Genomic DNA, 21,426 nt, shown 5'->3' on the forward strand with positions numbered 1-21,426 from the left:
AACAACAAGGACACTTTGCACATTTGAGTTGCTGGAGAAATGACCTGTGGATTGCAAATTGATTGATATGGTTTTTTTTTGAAGGCTAACGGCTGATTCCACAACAGCACGAGCTCACATCCGTTTAAATGACGCATGTATGCTTGTGCCGTACATGGGAGCGCGTGCAAACACCACAGTGACAAACATCAATCTGTGAGGAAACATTAAACATCTTCGGAGTCTGCAATGCAAATGGGTTTTAGCATACACAACTCTTTAAATTGCAAACAAATCAATCTATAGGTGCTGCTGCACAGGTTTTGTTGAGTACATTAAACAGTGCAGAAGAGAACAGCTTTGTGTAAACACATCAAATGATTACTATGGATTTCTGCAACTATTTTTGCACTTTTATTACTCAAAGGTTGTTCTTCCTCAATTGAAGCATTAAGAAGTTTATTATTTTCGTGCCGCTTAAAGTGGAAAGTAAAACATTTAACAATATTTTAAGCAAAATTCTGGTTTCTCTCGTCTCAGTTCAAATCTATGATTTTCACCTGCATGAAAGCAAAGAAATTCAAGTTTCTCTGTGTCATATTCCTGAATGTTTGATGCAGGAGAGACTTTTTGGGGTGCAGTCTGCAGTACTGTAAGGTTTCTTCTGGTCTGTTGTGGTGAAGAAAGAGCAAAAGTCATGACCCTTACCCGTGGTCCAGAGAAATGACTTATGAACGAAAAGATTAGAGCATGTTTTGTAGGCCGACTGGGTTCTGAATTAATGATGAGGAGGAGCAGGGTAGAGCTACAGCTCCTCCACAGACAAAAGGCATCTGATGTGGTTCTCGTAACTATTCTGGATGCAGACCCAGATCCTTTCTGGGTTCTGAAAATGTAATAAGCTATAATCACTTATCTTCCCAGTGTAATCTCAGAAAGGCAGAACATGATCAGTGGATACCTTAATAAAATATTTCCCCCAAAATTTGATGAAATGCCGTTTTCAATAAAGACTTCCACTGGCTTTAGATGTTTTATTGAATAATTTGCATCAAATTTGTTATTTATATTATTTGCAAAATGTCTATTGTTGGTCAAAAGATAATTCTTTGACTTTCTGTTGTTGCTTAAGCATATTACACAATTTTAAAAATGCATTCTAAATAAATGATGTGTAACTTGTCCCTTTCTAATTGTTTACTTACACTTAAGTATTTAGTTTGCATGATAATCTGAGTCTTATCATCACCCTTATTCTAATTATTACTTTTTAACCTTTTAAATAACGCTATGGCAGTAAATGTAATAATGTTCCATTACTATTGCATTTGTTATTTGCATGTAAGTTGTTTCTTATAATTTGCTTCATCAGTTGTCAGCCTCAACCATACTGCGAATTCTGCTCTAGTACCTGAAATACATAACTACCTGTTTTATTTCTGTTGGTCATTTTTTACCGTTAGTAATTAAGCCAAGTTAGAATAATTTCCAAACTGAACTAAAAAAAATAAAAAATGCTGGGGGATCATAAAAATATGTAACTGATTATTACCCATAAAACTTGCTCTAGTACTATTTTAGGTTTTTCTAACTTGTTCCAATGATTTATGTTGATTTTTCTCAGCATGGTGCAATTTTTATCCGACGACTACCTTCCACTTACTCCAGGGTAAGTAAGCAGCCTAAGCAGTGACTCCCTTATTCCTACTCACTTGGGCCAACTCCTATGGGGGAAGGGCAAGGTGTAACAAGGCAGCCGAAAAAGGCGTTGGTCATCCATGAAGAGGCAGATGACAGAATACTTAGCAAAGGGCCAAGGCTGGGGTCCTTGGTCAGTGTCTGTACCGAGGGTCGGGAGCAGATATCACATAAGCCGTAGTAGGCCTAATCCATCACGGGCAGGATGAGAGTAATGTGGGAACGAGATCAGACACCAGAGGGCGAACAGGGCAAGGCCTGAATGGAATCCTATTCACACAATTCACATAATCCAGCAGAGAAGGCAGAGGGGAAATTAAGTAGTGAAGGGAGCAGGTGAAAACAGGCAAGAGACAGGTTAGCAGAAAAGACTCGATTAGCAAGGCGAGAGAGAGAGAGTGACGCAGAAGTGAGGCATAAACATAACATTAAAAGTATGATTCATAACGCCTTGAAACATGTCCTGGGCCTTCATATGGACGTACCAAGAACACCTCAGAGGGAAGATGTCCAGGAGGCATCCAAACCAGATGCCTGAGCCACCTCAACCTCTCTGATCTCGCCTCTTGATTTGGAGGAGCAGCTTTACTCTGAGCTTCTCACCCTGTCCAGCAGAGCCTGTGCAGGAAACTCATGTCAGCTGATTGTATCCCTGAGTTTGTTCTTTCGGTTGCTACCCAGAGTTCATGACGACAGATGAGGGTAGGAATGTAGATTGACTGTTGAATAAAGAACTTAGCTCAGCGCTCTCTCTTCACCTCGATAGGTCGGTACAGCGCTCACTCCACTGCAGACAGTGCACCAATCTCTATACAGGGATGAAGATGGCGGGCAATAACTCGAGCCTCCTGCTTGAGTTCAGTGATGGCACCTCCAGAGTGGAAGAGTGCCCAACCACACTTGTGGACACTGGTTCCAGAGCCAGAGCCGTGCGTTGAGGTGACCCTGACTGTATCTCTCAACCATGACCCTTAGGGGTGGTAGACGGGTTCGTTGACCTGAAAACTGGGTGGCCATCCCACTGGCCCTCCCAAGAGAAGACCTCCATCCCCTTTAGGTTATATTCACTTCACACAAACCACCTTTTAATCACCTTCTCTAATCAAAAGATAAATCAATAAATAAATTAAATAATGAGTAAAACACCAATGTATAGCCACAAGCAGAACGGTCACAACGTTACTCTGAATGAGTTGGAAAATGAAGGAATGGATCACTTTTCATCCTAACTTAACATTTTTACAAACTGGCACAGGTATTATTATTACTATTATTATTATTATTATTATTATTATTATTATTATTATTATTATTATTATTATTATTATTATTATTATCATGACACTAAATGGTCTATGCGAAATGCATGTTCTCGTTTTCATCTCTACGGTCCGGAATGATGGCTTGTAGATAAAAATCAGCCGCAGGAAGAAAATTCTGCAAATGTCATATTTGATGCTCAAAGAGGGACTGCATTGCTCCTTCTGGTGTCTGTCTCTGTTCATAAGGGTCCATTTCAACGTATCTGAGTGTGTGAGTCGGGGAAAGAACGGGAGGGGTGTCTTTAACCCAAATGACCGATTACATAACATCCTAAAAAAAAAAAAAAAATCACTACATACAGATAACAGAAAAATAAATAAAAATAAATCCCAAAGCAGCGAATGGGTGAATACCAGTTCTCCCCATGCTCCTTTTCTCTTCGTGGGAATGATGCTGATATCGCCAAAACCTCCAGTCCTCTGAGTGGATTCAGGATCAATGAGAGAGAGAGAAAGAGAGAGAGAGAGAGAGAGAGGTGTCTGCGTGTGTATTTTAAGCCACAGCTGTTGAGCTACCCCAAGTACGTGCTCAAACTCGGAGAGACAAGCGGAGAGCCGAGAGGAGTACACCGTCCGTCTCTTCGCTCTGCGGACGCGTGTGTAAAACCCGTCAGCTCCCGGATTTGCTTCCAACTTTTCTGTTTTTAGCTCGCTCATCTCGTCCTTGTCGCATTCCTCCGAGCGTTTGGAATGACCACTTTTCCCGCCTGCGTCGTTTCCATGTCAGCATGGGAACTGCCGTGTCCAAAAGGAAGAATCTGAGAAACGATGCGATATCTTCTGTGGCAGCAAAAGTTAGGTGAGCAACCCTCGGAGGTGTCCACCTTTAATTGTTCCTGATTGCACCTCTCGGGAGGCATCTAATTCTTCTTTTTTTTTTGGTGTGTGTGGCCATGCATGCAGGTATGACTGTCGGGTGACTTGATGAATGACCACTGCGCTATCCGGGGGTTTAGTCAGCCTGCACTGCCTTGCAATGCGCATAGACGCTCCGTGCGCTTTGTCCCGTCTGTAGCCCCGGGGCGTGCGGCTGATCGGACAAGTGCTTTAAATCTCTCAGCGCTATCTCCCCAGTGCATTTGTAATAGAAACACGTAGATGCCTCTTTTTACTCTGTTGAGGCTCAGGCTTAGTCAGTCTGAATGGGGAGGAAGAGGATGCTTGCCTTCCCATGTTGTTCTGAATGAGGAGGCATCATTGTATAACCAAAGACATGCAGAGGCAAAGCGAGGACTCGCAGGAAGCCTTTTTTGCATTCTCACTTAGAAGATGCCCTGTCGAGGCTAACGGGGGCTGCCTTTCGCATCCCTCCGCCAATTAATCAATCAGTCACCTAAAATCAACGCCGTCGTGCGCTGATCACCTTCCTCTGTCAGTTGCCTGAGTCGGGCACAGAGCGGGACTGCAGGGGTTGTAAATTCACAAAAGGAGCCAGGGTGGACGAGACACCCCTCTGAACCCGGTCAGTGTTTTAATAAAAGACGTAACTAATTCATATTTAGCAGAAAGTCCGTCCGACGGCACGCAGGGGAAGGATCTCTACAGGCTGCATCCATCCCGCGCTGCTGCGCTGCTTTGACTTGGGGCTGCGAAGCACGTGTGGCTGTGTGTTCATGTATGACAGACGGGATAGCCTCCATCCTGTCTGAGAGAGAGAGAGAAAAAAAATCAAGCATCCGTGCACCAGAGGGTGGGGGAGTTCATAACAGGATCGAGGTGATATGTAATTCTGTAGATGAATGACCTTCAGCTGTGCAAAGTCCAACATCCACACATGTGGGCTGATGTGATATTACGTCATTCCCTCTGCCTGTGTGTGTCACGTAGCAAATCCCATATTTGGTTTTATCTGTGCGCCTTCAGGGCTGCGTGGAGTCTGTGCGCCACTTTGATGCATCCAGCTAACGAGTTGCTCTTAGAGCAGCTTCTGAGCAGTCTCACCAACTTCAATGCAATTTATTCATATGTGATTGAGCAGCATTGCTATAGGTGGTGGATAGCTGTGAAGTGGATGTGAGACGGTTTTCCAAATGTTTAAAACTAATCATCTGGAAAGTGTGGCGTGCATTTTTATTTGTATCCCCTGAACATAAAGCCAGAGTCACAATAGAAGAGTTCATCAAAGCATACTCATATGTTAGAGTGGCCTAGTCAAAGTCCAGGCCAGAGAATCTGCGCCAAGACTTGGAAATTGATTCTCACACATGCGTACAGTCACATATGACTGAATTTGAGCTATTTTACAACACATAACAGGCAAATAAGCCTCCAGAAATGAAAAGCTGGTAAAGACATTCACAAAAGACTTGGAGCTGCAGAGGAAAGTGGTTCTACAAAGCGGTTCTCAAGGGGACTGAACATGCTTATAGTCCACATTTTGTAGATTTGTTTATTTCCCTTGCTCTTTACTTATATTCCAAACTTTTGGCTGGTTAATTATATAAAATCCCAATGACATATCCGTCTAAATTTGAAGAAAAACAAAAAATTCAAGGGTTATGAATATTTTATGGCACTGCATTCGTAGATCATCTGAGTCTTATGATCGCTCAGGAAATCTAAGTTTAATCTGCAAAGATACTGACACTTAATTCTGTCTTCTATTAATTTCACAAGCACTTATTTACTCATTAGAAATCAAACTTTACCTTATTGTCACAATTTCTACACTTTCAGAAGCGCATCTGTACAGCTAGTATGTTATTATACAGTCTGCACATTGCTTATTATCTAAAGTCTCCTATAAAATATCCACACAACGACATTAATCTGTAGTGAAACAACAAAAAAGCAAAACATTTTGCTTTACTGTTTCACAAATTCACTCCACAGCACGTGCTCTTCATTATTGCACATGCATTATGTTTTCTAGAATGCAGCTTTTCTCTTAACTCATAACCCCCCTTCCTTTTGGAAAAAAAAAAATATATATATATATATTTTTAAATGTTTGTGGTATCTGATTATTTATTGCTCTCTACATTATTTGACCAGCTTTGAATTTGACAAGGTCCATATTTTTAGGTTTAAGTTTAAAAGTAACACATTTGTATGCTGTAAATATCCCGCCTTATGTATTGCTCATTTTTGCAATGAGAAAAGCAGTTCTAAAGTGCATTTTTATGTTTCCCCAAATCCCCACGCAGTAATTCAAGTCTTGAGGACCAGACTTGGAAACCACTAGCCTAACATAAACTGACCGAATGATGTCGTATCTGTAGCTTAGAATACACATGTGCATTAGTGAGCTTTTTCTTTTCACTGTTTTTGAGAAGTGATGAGGTTACTAAATAACGCCAGCTTTGAAAACCATGTGTACCCCATATCTTTACCAGGAGGACCTTGGAGAAAAACTGCTGCTCCCTTGTATTGAAATCAATCAGTGGAGGTGACATCTGGTCTGGAGAGATATTTAGCTCTTCATTTTGATTTGTTTTTTTCTGGTCTTATCTGAAGAAAACATCAAGACAAACATATTCTGAGAGTTTTTGGATCCACCAGAATGAACTGGAGAGTTTTTCAAGATGGATGGAAGCAGATGTATTTAAAAGTTAAGCCATTCTGATTGGTCGTTTAAAACATTGTAGCATAATGTGTTTCTTGTCCAGATTTCGTCCCATGAGTATCAAGACACAAACCCAGTATCAAATTGGCAAACAGTTTCATGTCTATGCAACATCTACCAGCATTAGGCATTTAAAACATCAAACAGTACATACACAAGGCTGAAATAATAATAATAATAAAAACATACATACTTATTTGTGGACTGTCACTTTAAAGCTGTCACTTTAAAGCTTTGAGATTGTTCTATCTTACATAACAAGTTTAGGTAATTGAGCTGAAAGTCACTTGTATTTTCTGCTTTTAAGTTCACCCTGGCATTACACATATTAATAGTGATTTTAACAAGGGAGTCTGTCAGGATTGGCTCACTTCATTAATTAAAGAGTTTGGCACATGCATTCTGGCTTTACTTACCAGCCCTGGAGTTTGTGGTTTGGTCTGCAGAGTTTTGTCTCCGGTCCACTAAATAGTTTTTAATAGGCTTAATGCTGCAGCAAAGTGGTGGGAATACTGAGTCCGCCATCCCGACAGTTATGTCAGCATGGTGTGCCAGATTTAAAAAGCACTCATCAGGATTATTATATCAAGCAATTACAAAGTGCTTGTCTTCATACGGAGGCTCATTTGAGGAAACAAGCTAATGTGAATTACAAAAATTTTTAGCCACGAAAACACTCGAGAGGGCTTGGCTTAATGTGTGTAATTTTATGCACATTTATGTATCTGCGAATATGAAACAGATCAGCCAAGACAAGAGAGAGGTTGCATCTTATTTACACACCTAAATTCAGTTCTCCCGAGTGAGAAAACAAGCGCTTTGATCTGCCTCAGAGGAGAGCTGCGTCGTGGCTCGGATGAATGGTGGAGGACAACGGGGTTCACGAAACCGTGAGGCTGTGAAAAATGGCATGCGAGATGAAAGGGCTGGCTTTGACAGAGGGATGCAAATGAAATATTATGTCTTAGTTTATGCAGGTCAGCCACCTGGCTGACTTTGTTGTTGGTCTGCAGTCACAGACCTAAGAACGTTACATAACTTTTTGTCCTGCTTTCCACTGATCATATTTGATAAAAAAAAAAAGCATGTTCATGTGCAGACTTCTTTCTGATTATTTAAAAATTATTTTTTTTATAAACACTTCCATATTAGTGCGACCTGTATCTTAATTTATAGAAAATCATTGTAAGACATTTATCCTATTCTATGTTTTGTTTTCTCCTCTCTGCTTCAATTAAGCAGTAATTGTTGCTTTAAATCCGCTGAATGAGGTTGAATTTGGTTGATTGCAGTTTGAGAAAATGAGGGTTCCAGCTGTGCTCTGGTTTTTGTTGTTTTGTTTTTTTACTCTGAAATTGAGCCTATTCATTTTCAAATTACTGTCATTCTAGAAACCAATGGCAAATTTAACTTGCTGATTACGAGGACCACTTAACACAAACGCACAAGTGTGTATTACAAGTCACCCATGTGGAACAATATTGTGGATTTCAGAATATTTTAAGTTTTATCTGTATTTTTTTGGCAAAAGATCTTTTGCAATTATGCAGATATAGGTCATGAGTACTTTATTGGTTCTGGCCATTAAGGCGTAAACAAACACATAAAAAGAATATTGTTACACTTGGTTTATATTTTCCATGTATACCATTATCTAAGTCTCATTGAGCTCAGAAATCTTTTTAGCCACAAAGACTTGTCTAAAGTAGCAATAACTCAAATCAAAAGTGAATAAAACAGGTAAATACAATAAAACAGAATAGCTGGTAAAAAGATACCTATCTTAGGAAACCCGGCTGCTTGCTTTAAGTTTTTAGCTTTCGAGCGATCCCTCTTCATAATCAAGAATGTGGTGACAGTGGAGAAGAACCAGTCCCTGAAATCACAGATCCAAAAGTTGTTTCAATGGGTAGGAACAACAGATACACATAAACACTGGACACTTTTAATGGAGCAGAAAATCAAAGGCAGTACACATAGGTCATTATAGCAATTAACCAGAAAATCATTCAGTCCCGGAAAGAACTCCATAACACAGAAAAAAAAACTGCACCAGGTGTACTTTTGATGACTGAGAAAAACAAAGAGAACTCTAAATTAATCCCAGGAGTACTTGCCATTAAATTGCAATTCCTTTAAAAGAAAAACAGCTCCACCCAGAAAATCTGAGCCAGGTGTACTTTCTATGATAAATAAAATCCAAAAGAAGACACAAAATGATAGCAGCTCAGTCACAAAAACAATGACCCACTTTTTATTTTCTATGAAACTATGAGTTGTAAATCTGATGCTTAGTCTGCTTGTGGTTCAGTCAGGTTTTTTTTTTTTTCAATTCAGATACCTAATAAAGAGCACAATTACTTAATTGAGCTAATTATATATTCTATGCAATAACTCTTCCGTATTAGTGCAGTAAACAGATCGGCCGAGTTTGATCTTCCTGTTGCAACTTATATAAACATTAAATTACTCTACACTTATCACGGCCACATAACTCTTCGCGTGACATGGTGGTTGCTTTCGGCCATAAGCGTGCTGACATTTCCACCCGCTCCCTGATCAAATATCCCACAATTCACTGCACTTTCAGGAGACCCATTAAGTCCCATCGACCCCCTAAGTTATGCGACAAGCCTCTCAACAGGTCCTCAACACCCTTACTGTGCACATTAGTGCACAGATGCTGCTCTGCATGTGTGTGTTTGTAAGAGGCACGATTCAATTAGAGCTTCTGAGAGGAAGATTCGATTAAGGAGCATTAAGAATGAGGAACTTCTTTTTTTAGCAGCTTCTTGTTTATGGTGAACAAACACCCGAGGGAGGTATCACTTCTAATGATATTCAGAACAAGACGAGTTTCCCCTTCTTTTTCCTGTACGGAGCGAGTGGTTGAAGCATATTGCATTGCATAAGAATGTAATTAGGCAATTTGCACATGACACATGAAAGACAACTCAGAAAAAGTGAGTGTGAACAGCGGCTGAGGAACTGGAAGACCTATGCTAAAAACTACTAGAGACAGAAGCCAAACAAACGACTGATAAAGTGGGATGGGAATACAATTGTTCTTGCTTTTTATGTTTGTAAACAGAAAGCGAATATGGATTCAAAAAAGAAAACACTTAGAATTTGACATAGTTCTGCTATTTTTCTGTTTTTGGTACTTCATAATTCTGTCTAAATTATGTAAAAGATGTGCAGCTCTTTGAAAGAAATAGAGAATATTCTTGCACATAGTTAAGAGGTCAAGTGTATTTAAATGAGTCTGACTCATTTCACTTATAAAACAAAGGCATAATTATTCTCACTGTTGCTTTTTTTTTTTTTACAGTAATTTAGAGATTATGTGTTTTATAGGAAGTTGAGGTGGCATACATTCATTTTTGGATAGCTCCTATAGGGTCCAATTGCAGATTATGACTTTTATTAATGTCCAGACCTGCTTTCAGGCTTACATTAGACTCCAGGGTACAACAGATGAGCTCACAGATGATTGAACACCTGCTAGACGTCTGGGTTATTGTGTAACTTCAAATCAAACTCAAACCATCACCCCTCCACCACCGTGCTTTTTCCCAATTGTTCTGTCATGGACCTTATCATGTAATATGTTTGCTGTTTTTCTCCAGTCACATGAACATGAGCAGAAACTTGATGAAAAGTACATAATTTTGCTCAATTGATTATTTCCAGTATAAACAGAATGTAATCCAAAATTACCTGAAACTGGAAAAGTCTACTCTTTCATTTATTTAATGTCAGAATGAGAAATAATATATTGTGTATCTTCACTGCGAAGTTAAGTTTTACAGTTCAGTGTTTCTTTCCAACAGTCCTGGCTGTTCCATCAATTTTAGTAAGTCAAATCTGAACCAAATCCAGGGCACTAAACTTTAGTCTGTTTCATCTAACTTCCCTTTCCTACTCAGTCTACCGTTTCTAGTATTTTTATCGCACTTTTATCTGCTAAAGCATTTGTGAATCACAGATTGCAAGTTAGATTGAATAGACACATATATGCTCTTGAGGCGTTAAGTAAATGAAAGATGTTAGTTTTAGTATTTGGCTCTGAATTGTTAATTTATTTCCACCAGACAGAGATAAGTCTCTGTTGTCTTGTTTATCTTTCGCATCTCCATTGTGCTGACTAAGCTCTCCATCTGCTTCAGTTTCCCCAAGTTTACTCCAGCTTTCATTGTTAACATGTCCCCAATTTGTCTACGTGCGCTCCGCTTCCTGCTCGGAAACACCCCCCTCCTCCCGGGCGCGTTTCTCCTTAAAACCCCTATCACATGTCCGAGAGCATGCGGGGCGAATTTTATATCCGCCCGCCTGCCCAGCCTTTTCCATTTTTCTCTGCCGTGTGTGTGTGTCTCCCTGCTGCCTCGTCACACACCTGCGTCTCTACCGTCCTGTTCTCCCCAGACATATATGAAGCACAACGGAAACCTCACACAGCTCAACACAGACAGAGGTTCCTTTAATAGTCATACTGAGAGGTTTCCAATTCCTCTCATGTATAATGGATGAGGCGAGTCTCTCGCACTATTGTTTGGGAATTTAAATCAGAATCTAGAGTGCTGAATGAAGAAATGGGAGGGCAAAATGAATCTGAGACCTTCTAAGAGAGACCTAATGATTACAGCTAACACCCCCTTTCATTGCAGCCTTGTGCAGTAATCATCGTAGTGTCAGTCTCTAGATATAATCAGAAATGTGTGTGCATACACTCATCCTGTGAAAACACTCTTTCACTCTCAGAGAACGCCATTATACGGCACTGGAGGTTATATATTTCTGAGGAGATGCAGCAGAGCATCCTTGCAGCTGCATGGCGCTCTATTTTTAGAATGAGTAGTGAAGGAATCTTGAGGGTGTCGCAGCATGTGCAAAGCCTCTCGGTTCCTGTTATGTCGCCACTAAACTGTATCAGAGTCTTACTCACTTTTGTCATCCCCATTAGCAGAGGAGGAGACGAGAGAATTCCGTGAGCCTGGAAAAACTTTTTGATTTATGCCTGCAGTGTCAGAAAACAGAATTAGATGGCTGGAAAAAGTCATTTAACGCTGCAACCTTTCAGTTTTACTTAATGAGTTTGGGCCTTTTTGTGAAATATAGTTTTTTTTGTGATTGACAGTTCAGTGTTACAATGCCTTGCACAAGAATTCACACTTTTCCATATTTTGTCATAATACAAACACTTTAAGGTACTTCATGTAGTACAAACTGCTTTCCTGCCTATAGCAATCACCATGTACAAAAACTTTTTAAAGAATCTTTAATTAATATGAGTTACAACAGCATTTAATTTCCCTTCGGGATCAATAAAGTATTTTTGAATTTGAATTGTTTACAGGTCATTCTTTGTTCTTCCACCTGTTGACTGTGTCAATGTAAGAAGTGCTAATTGAACACATCTTATGATGTTCTTTTAACAAGAGCTTAATTCTCGACTGTGGCTTTCTCCAATTTCTCCAGAGTTGCCGTTTCTTTGTTTCTCTGATTAATGCTTTTCTTGCTCAACTCGTTGGTTTTGCTACATTGCTGACTCTTAGCAGCTTTGCAGTAAGCAAACTGGCATTGATTGATCGCTTCATTTTTGGATGTTGAGTTTAAAAGGGCTTTGTGATATGTTGAAAGTTTGAGATATTGTTTTTTAACCAAACCCAACTCCACTTTAGCCTTTATATTCTGCAGCTTTCTCATTGACCTGTCTGCTATTTCCCTCTGGTTGTCAGGAAACTATTGGTTCATTTTTCTCTAACAAACGTCTGAGGCCTTAACAGAAGAGATTGATTAATACTGAGATTAAATTTCACTCTGAACACCGAATATATGATCTGGAAAGCAATTAGATTTGTTTAGTGGTTATTAGAGTAAAGGGGCTTCAATATAAATTAAAATTTATATTGCTGTATTGTTTTTTTTTAATCAATAGAATCAAGCATTTACAATTAAGAGCTGCTTTCTGTTGGTATATCATGTAAGACTTAATTCATTAAGAGTCATCGGTATAAAAAAAACTCTTCAGACATGCATACATCGGCTGGCCAACCTTCCCAAAACCTTGGAAATAAGTTTAACTGGATAAGGAACTCTGAAACCCCTGAAAACTTGACCATCAATGTGAATAGGATCTGTTTTTACAGCAACGTTGCTCTTTCTGGCATTCAGTGTGTATGTGTGACCTGTGAACTCACTGGTCTGGACAAGCTTCAATAATTGAAGCCACTGGCAGGCAGCAGGGGAACTCTTATAGATTATCCTTCAGTGGAAATCTCCAGTACAGGAAGGAGTCTCTGTATTGTCTGTCTATTCTTATGTTTATTGTCAGGAGTAATTATATGACTGCAAATCAAATCATAATGGATTGCTGCTTTCAGCATAAATTTAGTTGAAGTTAAGGACAGGCAGTCTGGTGGCAGAGTTATGGATGGATTGCTCACAAATACACTTGTAAGCGAACAGAAATTACCATAAATATGCTCTTTGGCCTTGTGGAAACCCTTTCCAGAATAGTTGAAGCTGGCATAAGTGCATAGAGTGCACCAACATCCCAGTACGTCATATGGGATGAAATGTATTTCATGTATGTGAAGTCAGAGGAGCAAATACTTCTGGCAGTATATACTATATACTGTTATCTGCTTGTGTGACTAATAGTGTTTAGCTAATAGTCACTGATCCCAAAGATCAATAAATCCAACTTAACCAACTTTTAACAAGCAAAAGTTCAAATCAGACGTGGCGTCATCCCCATATCTAAGTTTGACATTCCATACAAATCAAGCACAGCAGAAGAATTGTGTTTTATGTTATAATTTTCCCTTAAGTCCACAAGATGACCTGTCAGATTTAGGACTTAGCGTTAGCTAATTACTTTCGTCACCACTGGAACAAATCAAGATGCAGAGGAAGTTGCATCTTTGTTATGCATTTCTAGTAAAACTATATTGCAGGAAAAAAAAAATGCAGGCTCGGTTTCATATATTTTTATCTCTTATTTGAAATGTGTTGTGTCGCAAAAGGCACCACCAGCTGACAGAAGCCTTTCGTCGTTCAGTGTAACTTTGCGTATCTCTACTCATCGTGGTAATATTGATGAACGAGACAAGTTGTTGACCCTTTTCAAATGTATATCCTTAATAATTGTTCAAACATGTGAAAATCTGTTCCTGCTCATAATTAGTAAGTTAGGCCTTAAAAGTTTAACTGGCATTGTGAACATATCAGGTTATGGAAACTATTCAAGCTGCAAATGAATGAGGGATGTTTTGTTATTTAATTTTCTTAGCACAACAGGTATAGCATCTGTATTTTAATAGAGGACAGGGAAGTCAGACTAACACAGTTAATATGCTGTTTCAGTTTGCTTGCCCTTGAGAAACTTTGTGGATATCTAAAAGTAACAGTACAAAAATGTTAAATTATGCAGCTTTAAGCCAAAATTACCAATAAGACAAGACACAGTAAAAGAGTAAAACAGCGAAAAGATACAAAAATTTCAAACCTGCACCTGCAGCCAGTAAGTGTTTGCCCTCAATGTGTCAGAGACACAGTAACTACATTTCCCTCCCATGGGATCGGCCTGGAGGCTACTAAAAGGGAGAAAAATAAAGTTAAGTCTGCAAACGTTGCAGGTTGCAGAAAACCAAAATCTTTGATGAAGATAATTGTTTAATTGTACAAGGAGTCTGGCTTTCAAACCAGCATGTGCTCAGCTTCTGGATGCTGCTATCGATTGTCTTACCGCCTCCACCTTCATGTGAAACTCTGTGGAATACATGTGGGTCAATACAAGACAAAAGATGCAAATGCACGGCAATTTCAACAAAAATCTGTGAAAATCGGATTGATCGACTAATGAAAACTGCGGCAGAAACATTTACATTGCTTAGTGGCTGTGGAAGAATTACTTGTTGCAGGAGAGATGCAGACGTTATCAGGTATAAATTATGCTTTAAACACACTTTTACAGGAAAGTCAGTGTGTCTTCATGAGGTATTTTGACTAGCAGAATGCTGTGTACCACTTTTTAAGGCTAAATACAGCGTAAAATTTGGAAGTGCCATATATATATATATATATATATATATATATATATATGTATATATATATATATATATATATAAAACACCAGGCAACCCCGACGCCAATTACAACGGCTGAGTGAAGTACCATCAGAAAGTCTCATTGAAGATGTGAATGCAGCATTGAGAACAATCCCTACCAACACCATAACAGAAACCAATGAGCTGATATACAACTCAGCATCAGTGATCCTTGAAATGCTCGGCTATAAGAGCAACCATGAGACCCAATATCCATCATGGAAAAGACGGTTAGAGGCTAAGATCAAGATAACAAGGAGGGAAGTGAGCCAACTGTCAGAGCTCCAAAGAGGTGCAATGAAAAGACCAGTACCTAATAAGTACAGCCAGATGCCCATACCTGAAGCACTCGAAACTGCCAAACAAAGGCTCCAAGCCTTGGCCAGCCGCCTAAAGTGATACACAAGAGAGAATGAAGCCAGAAGGATTAACCGGCTCTTCTCCACCCAACCAGCTAAAGTGTACTCTCAATGGCAGGGTAATAACAACAGAGCAGACCCACCAAGGCTGGAGACTGAACAATACTGGAAAGGCATATGGGAAAGGGAGGCGTCCCACAACAGCAATGCACAGTGGCTAACCTCTCTACGAGAGGACCATAGCAAGCTCCCTGAACAAGCCCCGGTAACCATCACTGTGGCAGATGTCCAAGAAAGAGTCTCAGGTATGAAAAACTGGACAGCACCAGGGCCTGACATGATCCATGCCTACTGGCTAAAGAAACTCACTGCCCTCCATGAGCGACTGGCAGCTCAACTGAACCAGCTGCTACAGAATGGGACTCACCCTGAATGGTTAACTGAAGGGCGCACAATCCTGATCCAGAAGGATCCCTCAAAGGGTTCAGTCCCATCCAACTATTGGCCGATAACCTGTCTCTCTACAACATGGAAGCTCATGTCAGGCATCATAGCAGCTAAGATAAGCGGACACATGGATAAATACATGAGCACGGCACAGAAGGGCATCGGCATAAATAGCAGAGGAGCCAAACACCAACTCCTTGTAGACCACACAGTCGCCCGAGACTGCAAAACCCGACACACCAACCTGTGCACCGCTTGGATTGATTACAAGAAAGCCTATGACTCAATGCCACACACTTGGATCATTGAATGCTTGGAGATGTACAACATCAATAGGACTCTAAGAGCCTTCATTGCAAACTCGATGGGGCTGTGGAAAACCACCCTTGAAGCCAACTGCAAACCACTTGCACAAGTGTCCATCAAATGTGGCATATACCAAGGAGATGCTCTGTCCCCACTGCTGTTCTGCATAGGCCTGAACCCCCTCAGCCAAATCATCAACAAGACTGGCTACGGATACCGACTCAAGAATGGGGCCACAATCAGTCACCTCCTATACATGGATGACATCAAGCTGTACGCCAAGAGCGAGCGAGACATCGACTCACTGATCCACACCACCAGGATCTACAGCACTGACATTGGGATGTCATTCGGACTAGAGAAGTGTGGCCGGATGGTTACAAAGAGAGGGAAGGTCGTCCGCACAGAAGGGGTCTCACTCCCAGAGGGAACATAGAGCACAGCTACAAGTACCTGGGAATACCACAAGCAAATGGCAACCTCGATGAGGTCACAAGGAAAGGAGCCACAGCCAAATACCTCCAACGAATAAGGCAAGTCCTGAGAAGCAAGAACAATGGCAAGAACAAGATCCGTGCAATAAACAGCTATGCCTTACCAGTAATCAGATACCCTGCCGGAATAATCAGCTGGCCAATGGAAGAGATGTTAAGACTCGGAAGCTACTAACCATGCATGGAGGGTTCCACCCCAAATCCAGCACCCTGAGACTGTACACGAGCCATAAGGAAGGAGGCAGAGGACTAGTGAGTGTGAGTGTGAGAGCCACTGTCCAGGATGAAACATCCAAGATCCATAAATACATCAAGGACAAAGCCTCAATGGACAATGTGCTCAGCGAATGTCTCAGGCAATGGGGAACAGAGGACGAGGTGCTGGAGGAACCATCATGGGAAGACAAGCCCCTACATGGGATGTACCACCGACAAATAACTGAAGTGGCTGATATCAGTTATCAGCCACTGATATCCTACCAAAAGCTGGACTCAAGGACAGCACAGAGGCCCTCATCCTGGCCGCCCAGGAACAGGCCCTAAACACCAGAGCCCTAAACACCAGAGCAATAGAGGCTCAGATCTACCACACCAGACAAGGTTGTGCAAGGAGGCCTCTGAGACAGTCCAGCACATAACAGCTGGGTGCAAGATGCTGGCAGGGAAAGCGTACAGGCATAGTGTACAGGAACATCTGTGCCGAATATGGACTGGAAGCCATATTCCATTTGGGGAACACCCCCAAAGGTGGTGGAGAATGACCGAGCTAAGATCCTGTGGGACTTCCAGATCCAGACAGAATGGTAATGTTGCTGTCTCGTTCAGCTTTGATAGTTCGTTCATTACTGGGGCTGCATACCCAGTCTCGGGGTGGGGAGTAGTTAACTCCCCCCTGACCTTACCTTTGGGCTCCTCCCTTTTGCCGTAGCATTTGTGTTGTACCTCGTCAATCTCAAGTTGTGATAGCAGTTGCCGTTTGCGGATGTTGGAGCACTGAGCTACTAGTTGTTTGGCAGTCATTGTAGACTGTGGGTGTCGAAGTAACCATTCCACCCTCAGTCTTTGCATGTAACCCCTCTGACTAGAAGTCAGAGGGGTTACATCAAGTAACCCTAGTCAGCTCTGACTAGGGTTACTTGAGTAGTAGCATTCCAACAGATCCATGTTTTCGTCTCTCGCCCATTTCCATCTTGTTCCAGTAGCCCATTTTTCATCAAGGTGCTCTGGTTCCCCAGCACCTGACGCAGACCTTGTTTGGCCGGGCGACGTCTGAGCCAGCATGTCGTGCTTATCAATGTCTCTCATGGTATGAGGTAGGCTATATAGCTCCAAGGGTCTTGCCTAAGGACCCACACTGCATAGCTCAATTGCACTGTTGTAACTTGCCCCAGCCCGGATTCGAACCCCGGTCTCCCGGGTGGTAGACTGGTGTCTTACCCACTCAGCTATACAGTCAGCTATATATATATATATATATATATATATATATATATATATATTTTTTTTTTTTTTTTTTTTTTTTTTTTTTTTTTTCTTTTGCTTTTTTATAGACGCCAGCTGGAGGTCTTGTCTCTATCCCCAGCGGTCATTGGAGAGAGGCAGGGGACACCTGCACAGATCACCAGTCCATCACTGGGCAACACAGAGACGAGACACACAGGATAGACAATTTAGAGAGACCAGTTAAGCTATCTGTCACAGTTTTGAACTGTGGGAGGAATCTGAACCAACGCATGCAGGAGGAGAACATGTAAACTCCATGCAGAAAGATCTCAAGGCTGCATTTGAACCCAAGGTTGCTGCAAAGCAACAGGGCTGCCAACTGTGACATCATATAGCCTGTGAAGTCAATAAACAAACTGAGACCATAATTATCCACACTACTTCTCATTCGGTTGAATAAACCACATAAGCTTGGCGGGAGGGTTAGCAAAGTATATATGTACTACACAGTCTATAAAGTTGAACTAAATAGACTTTTCAATAATATTCTAATTTACTGAATGTGTGTGTGCGTGCGGGTGCGTGTGTGTGTGCATGTGTGTGTGTGTGTGTGTGCACCTTGATATTAACTAGGTGCCAAACTGAACTGGTTATGATAGCATATTAAAAATGCTGTAGTTGTTGAGTTTTAGAGTTCTTGAGTTCTTCCCGTCTATTTTCAGCACATCTCTGAGCATGTGTCTCCACTTTGATGTCAAGTTTGAGTATTTCTTTCTGACACGTGGACAGTTAGACATGCAAACGCACTTGCCTGTTCTCAGTAAATCCACCAACGTAAACTGAGGTCACGCTGTGAAATTACATCGAGTAAAAACTGTCCTTCACTCTGTGTCCTACTGCTGTCTCATTGTCTCGGTTTCAGACTAAGATTGGCTGAAGAGGGAAGATAAAACTGCCATATCTTAATCTGTGGGTGGCACAAGCTTTCAAAGAAGGCAATTAGGATTATATTTTATAGTTCCCTTGCCCTTTTTCTCCATTCTCCTCTTTCCTTTTGTCTTGTCTCCCGCTCATCCGTCCCCTCCAGCCCATGAATTAATTCCTTTGTGTGTGTATGTCGTTGTTTGTGTATCCCCACAGAGCAGCGCGAGCATTTGGAGAGTACCTGTCCCACACACACCCTGAAAACCGAAACGGATCAGGTCAGCGTCTCTGTCGTCCCGCCATTTGTCCATCCCTCTGTCCTCTGCTGTGTTTTCCTTTGAGGTTTTAATCCTTCCTCCACCTGCTTCACCTCATCCTCTACTGAAATGCCAGGCTGTGCTCACTAGTGTGTCACTACAACCGCTGACAACCACAGGGATGATGATGATGATGATGATGATGATGATGATGATGATGTTGCTGTATCTGCTGTGCCATCCTAAGCTTTTTCTTCCTCTACTTCCTCCTCCTCAGCTTGAGTGGTTTTACAATTAGCTTATGCTGATATTTCTGTGTTCGTCTCCTTCTTTCACATTGTAGCTCATCTTCTGTGTGAAACCTTGGTGGGTCTTGATCCAGAGTCGCCAAGAGACGCGACTGGACTCAACAACAACAACACTCACCTCCCTACCTGCTCCTCTGCTAAAGGCTGTACGGACAAACCAGATCCTATCCTGGCAAAGGAAAAGCTGGGCCTAATCCAGCCTGCTCTCCCATCCATCTCAGTTTCTACCAAACCGACTTGTCTCTCGCTTGAACATAGCTTCGCAGCAGAGGAGGACCAGAAGACGTCATTTGAGTGCACCCGTGTGTACACCATCTCCTCCCAGCACGGCATGCTGATGAGCAGTGGCCGGGGCAGCAAAGAGAGCCTAGAACTGGACATCCTGAAGGAGAAGTCCGGGAGCGGTGGGGTGGGGTCTAGAGGTGGCCCAGTCCAGCCCTCCACCTCCCCGTCCTCTGCCTCCTCATCTCCAACCCAGTACATCCGCTCGAGCAGCAGCCGAGCCATCAGCAGTTGTAGCCACACTCACCACTGCAACCACCACCACCACCACGCCCCCGTCTCTGGAATAAACGCCTCCACTAGCAGCGGCGGCATCAGCGGGGCAAGCTGTAGCGGCAGTCACCAACAGCAGCAGCAAGCGGGTGCAGGATCCCACTCCCATCACATGACCCACCACCACGCCCATCATCACCATCACCTATCCCAGCCCCCGCTGCAGACCTCTGTCAGCGCGCACAACATCCGCAGCCTCGGTGAAGGCGCGAAAGGAGAAGCGGAGTGCAGCGGGCTTGCTTGCGACTCGTGCAGCGGTGCGCCTTCACGTAGCCAGGGGTCGCTGGACCTGGAAAGTACATCCAGAGAGGCAGGCAAGCAGCACCGACGCCTAGAGCGGATGTGGAGTGTGGACCGGGTGACTGGGCTGGAGAGAGGTGAGAGGGTGGATGACACAGAGGAAGCGAGAGGCGCTGAGATTCTAAAAGGGAAGGGGTTGGCATGTGACCCAGTTTCTCTGGGCTCACTATTATTGGACCAGAGAAGAAATAACATTTGAGCATTTCACTTTCTCTAAAAATATATTTTTTTAAAATAGCAGTAAGAGCTTTTTTGTTGTTTCTAGGGGTGTAACAAGAGATTTCTCTTGCAAAGCATTTTGCCTGATAAAGTAAGCAAAAGCTGTATTTATTAGGTCCTGTTGTGAAAGTGCATAACATCCCGGATCCATGATTGAGGCTTTTATTTTGACGTAGAAAAAGCAGTAGCATGGAAAAAGTGTCCATCACTTTAACATTTTAGGCAGTTATTTGAAAAGAAGAACCATCGAGAGACAAGCACTTTGTAAAACACTGTGATTTTGACTCCTTGTTTGGGCTGAATAGCATGCAGCAGTTGCAAACCCAACATCATGTATTGTTTTGTCTCGTGAGAAGAATGTACCGTTACACCCCTAGTTGTTTTACCTTCTTATGTTGACAGACAAACAGACACACAATCGCACACGCTTCAAATGCATTTTTTCTCCGGTCTGCTGGGGACTGAAGGGTTGGTGTTAGATGTGAAGTGGTGGTCTGCATTTCCTGATTCTTCGTCTAACCGTTTCTCCTCTGCTGTCTCTTCCCCTCGTTTCTCCCTCTCTCCATTTGTGGAGTGGTGCACTGTGAGGTGCTGGTGCTGGTTTTGTGCTTTTCTTCTACATTTATTGCGATACTTTCCCCTTGTACAGTGCACAAATTGTTTTCTTTTGTCTGCTAACTTTGGAACTCCAATTTTTCTCTCAAATTGCAGAGGACACCAACTGGTTCCCCAAGGAAAACATGTTCACCTTCCAAACAGCCACAACAACAATACAAGCGTAAGTTTCTCACATCCTAGTCGTGTATTAAACTTAGTAAAGTCCAGGACATATCTAGTAAACACACAAAATAAAGATTATTATTATCATCATGTATGAAATTAGACTTGTTTCAAATTTCCCAAGCTTTAAAAAAATTGTCAGTGTCCTGCAGAAAACTTCTTCCAAACCTATTAAATGTTGAGTGATTTTATTGTTAGTTTATAGTAATAATACTGCAACAGTGCATTTTTTAAAGCAGAAATATGGAGCAAATACAAACATTTCACATTTAAGTAAAAAAATAAATACATTAAAAATCTACTTTCCAGCATTGCAGTTGATAAATCATAGCTTTAACTTTATTATTGTCCACTTATGT

The 21,426-nt window shown here is 41.7% G+C and overlaps 1 protein-coding gene across 1 annotated transcript; it reads left to right on the forward strand.

Annotated features, from left to right (window-relative positions):
• The first annotated feature begins 2,501 nt into the window (after positions 1–2,501).
• nsmfa (NMDA receptor synaptonuclear signaling and neuronal migration factor a) lies at positions 2,502–20,267 on the forward strand. Its single transcript, XM_088011351.1, has 4 exons — positions 2,502–2,589; positions 3,648–3,798; positions 18,865–18,926; positions 19,249–20,267. The coding sequence occupies exons 1-4, from the start codon at positions 2,502–2,504 to the stop codon at positions 20,265–20,267; spliced, it is 1,320 nt and encodes a 439-aa protein (XP_087867477.1).
• Positions 20,268–21,426: the final 1,159 nt, after the last annotated feature.

Source organism: Poecilia mexicana, unplaced genomic scaffold (genome assembly GCF_051168715.1).
Source record: "Poecilia mexicana isolate PSO_F unplaced genomic scaffold, ASM5116871v1 scaffold_12, whole genome shotgun sequence".
Taxonomy (NCBI): domain Eukaryota; kingdom Metazoa; phylum Chordata; class Actinopteri; order Cyprinodontiformes; family Poeciliidae; genus Poecilia; species Poecilia mexicana.

Coding starts and splice junctions, on each gene's coding strand:
- nsmfa (XM_088011351.1), top strand. CDS start 2,502: ATGGCGGGCAATAACTCGAGCCTCCTGCTTGAGTTCAGTGATGGCACC. Junction 2,590..3,647: donor AACCACACTTGTGGACACTG/GTTCCAGAGCCA, acceptor TTCTGTTTTTAG/CTCGCTCATCTCGTCCTTGT. Junction 18,927..19,248: donor TGAAAACCGAAACGGATCAG/GTCAGCGTCTCT, acceptor TTCACATTGTAG/CTCATCTTCTGTGTGAAACC.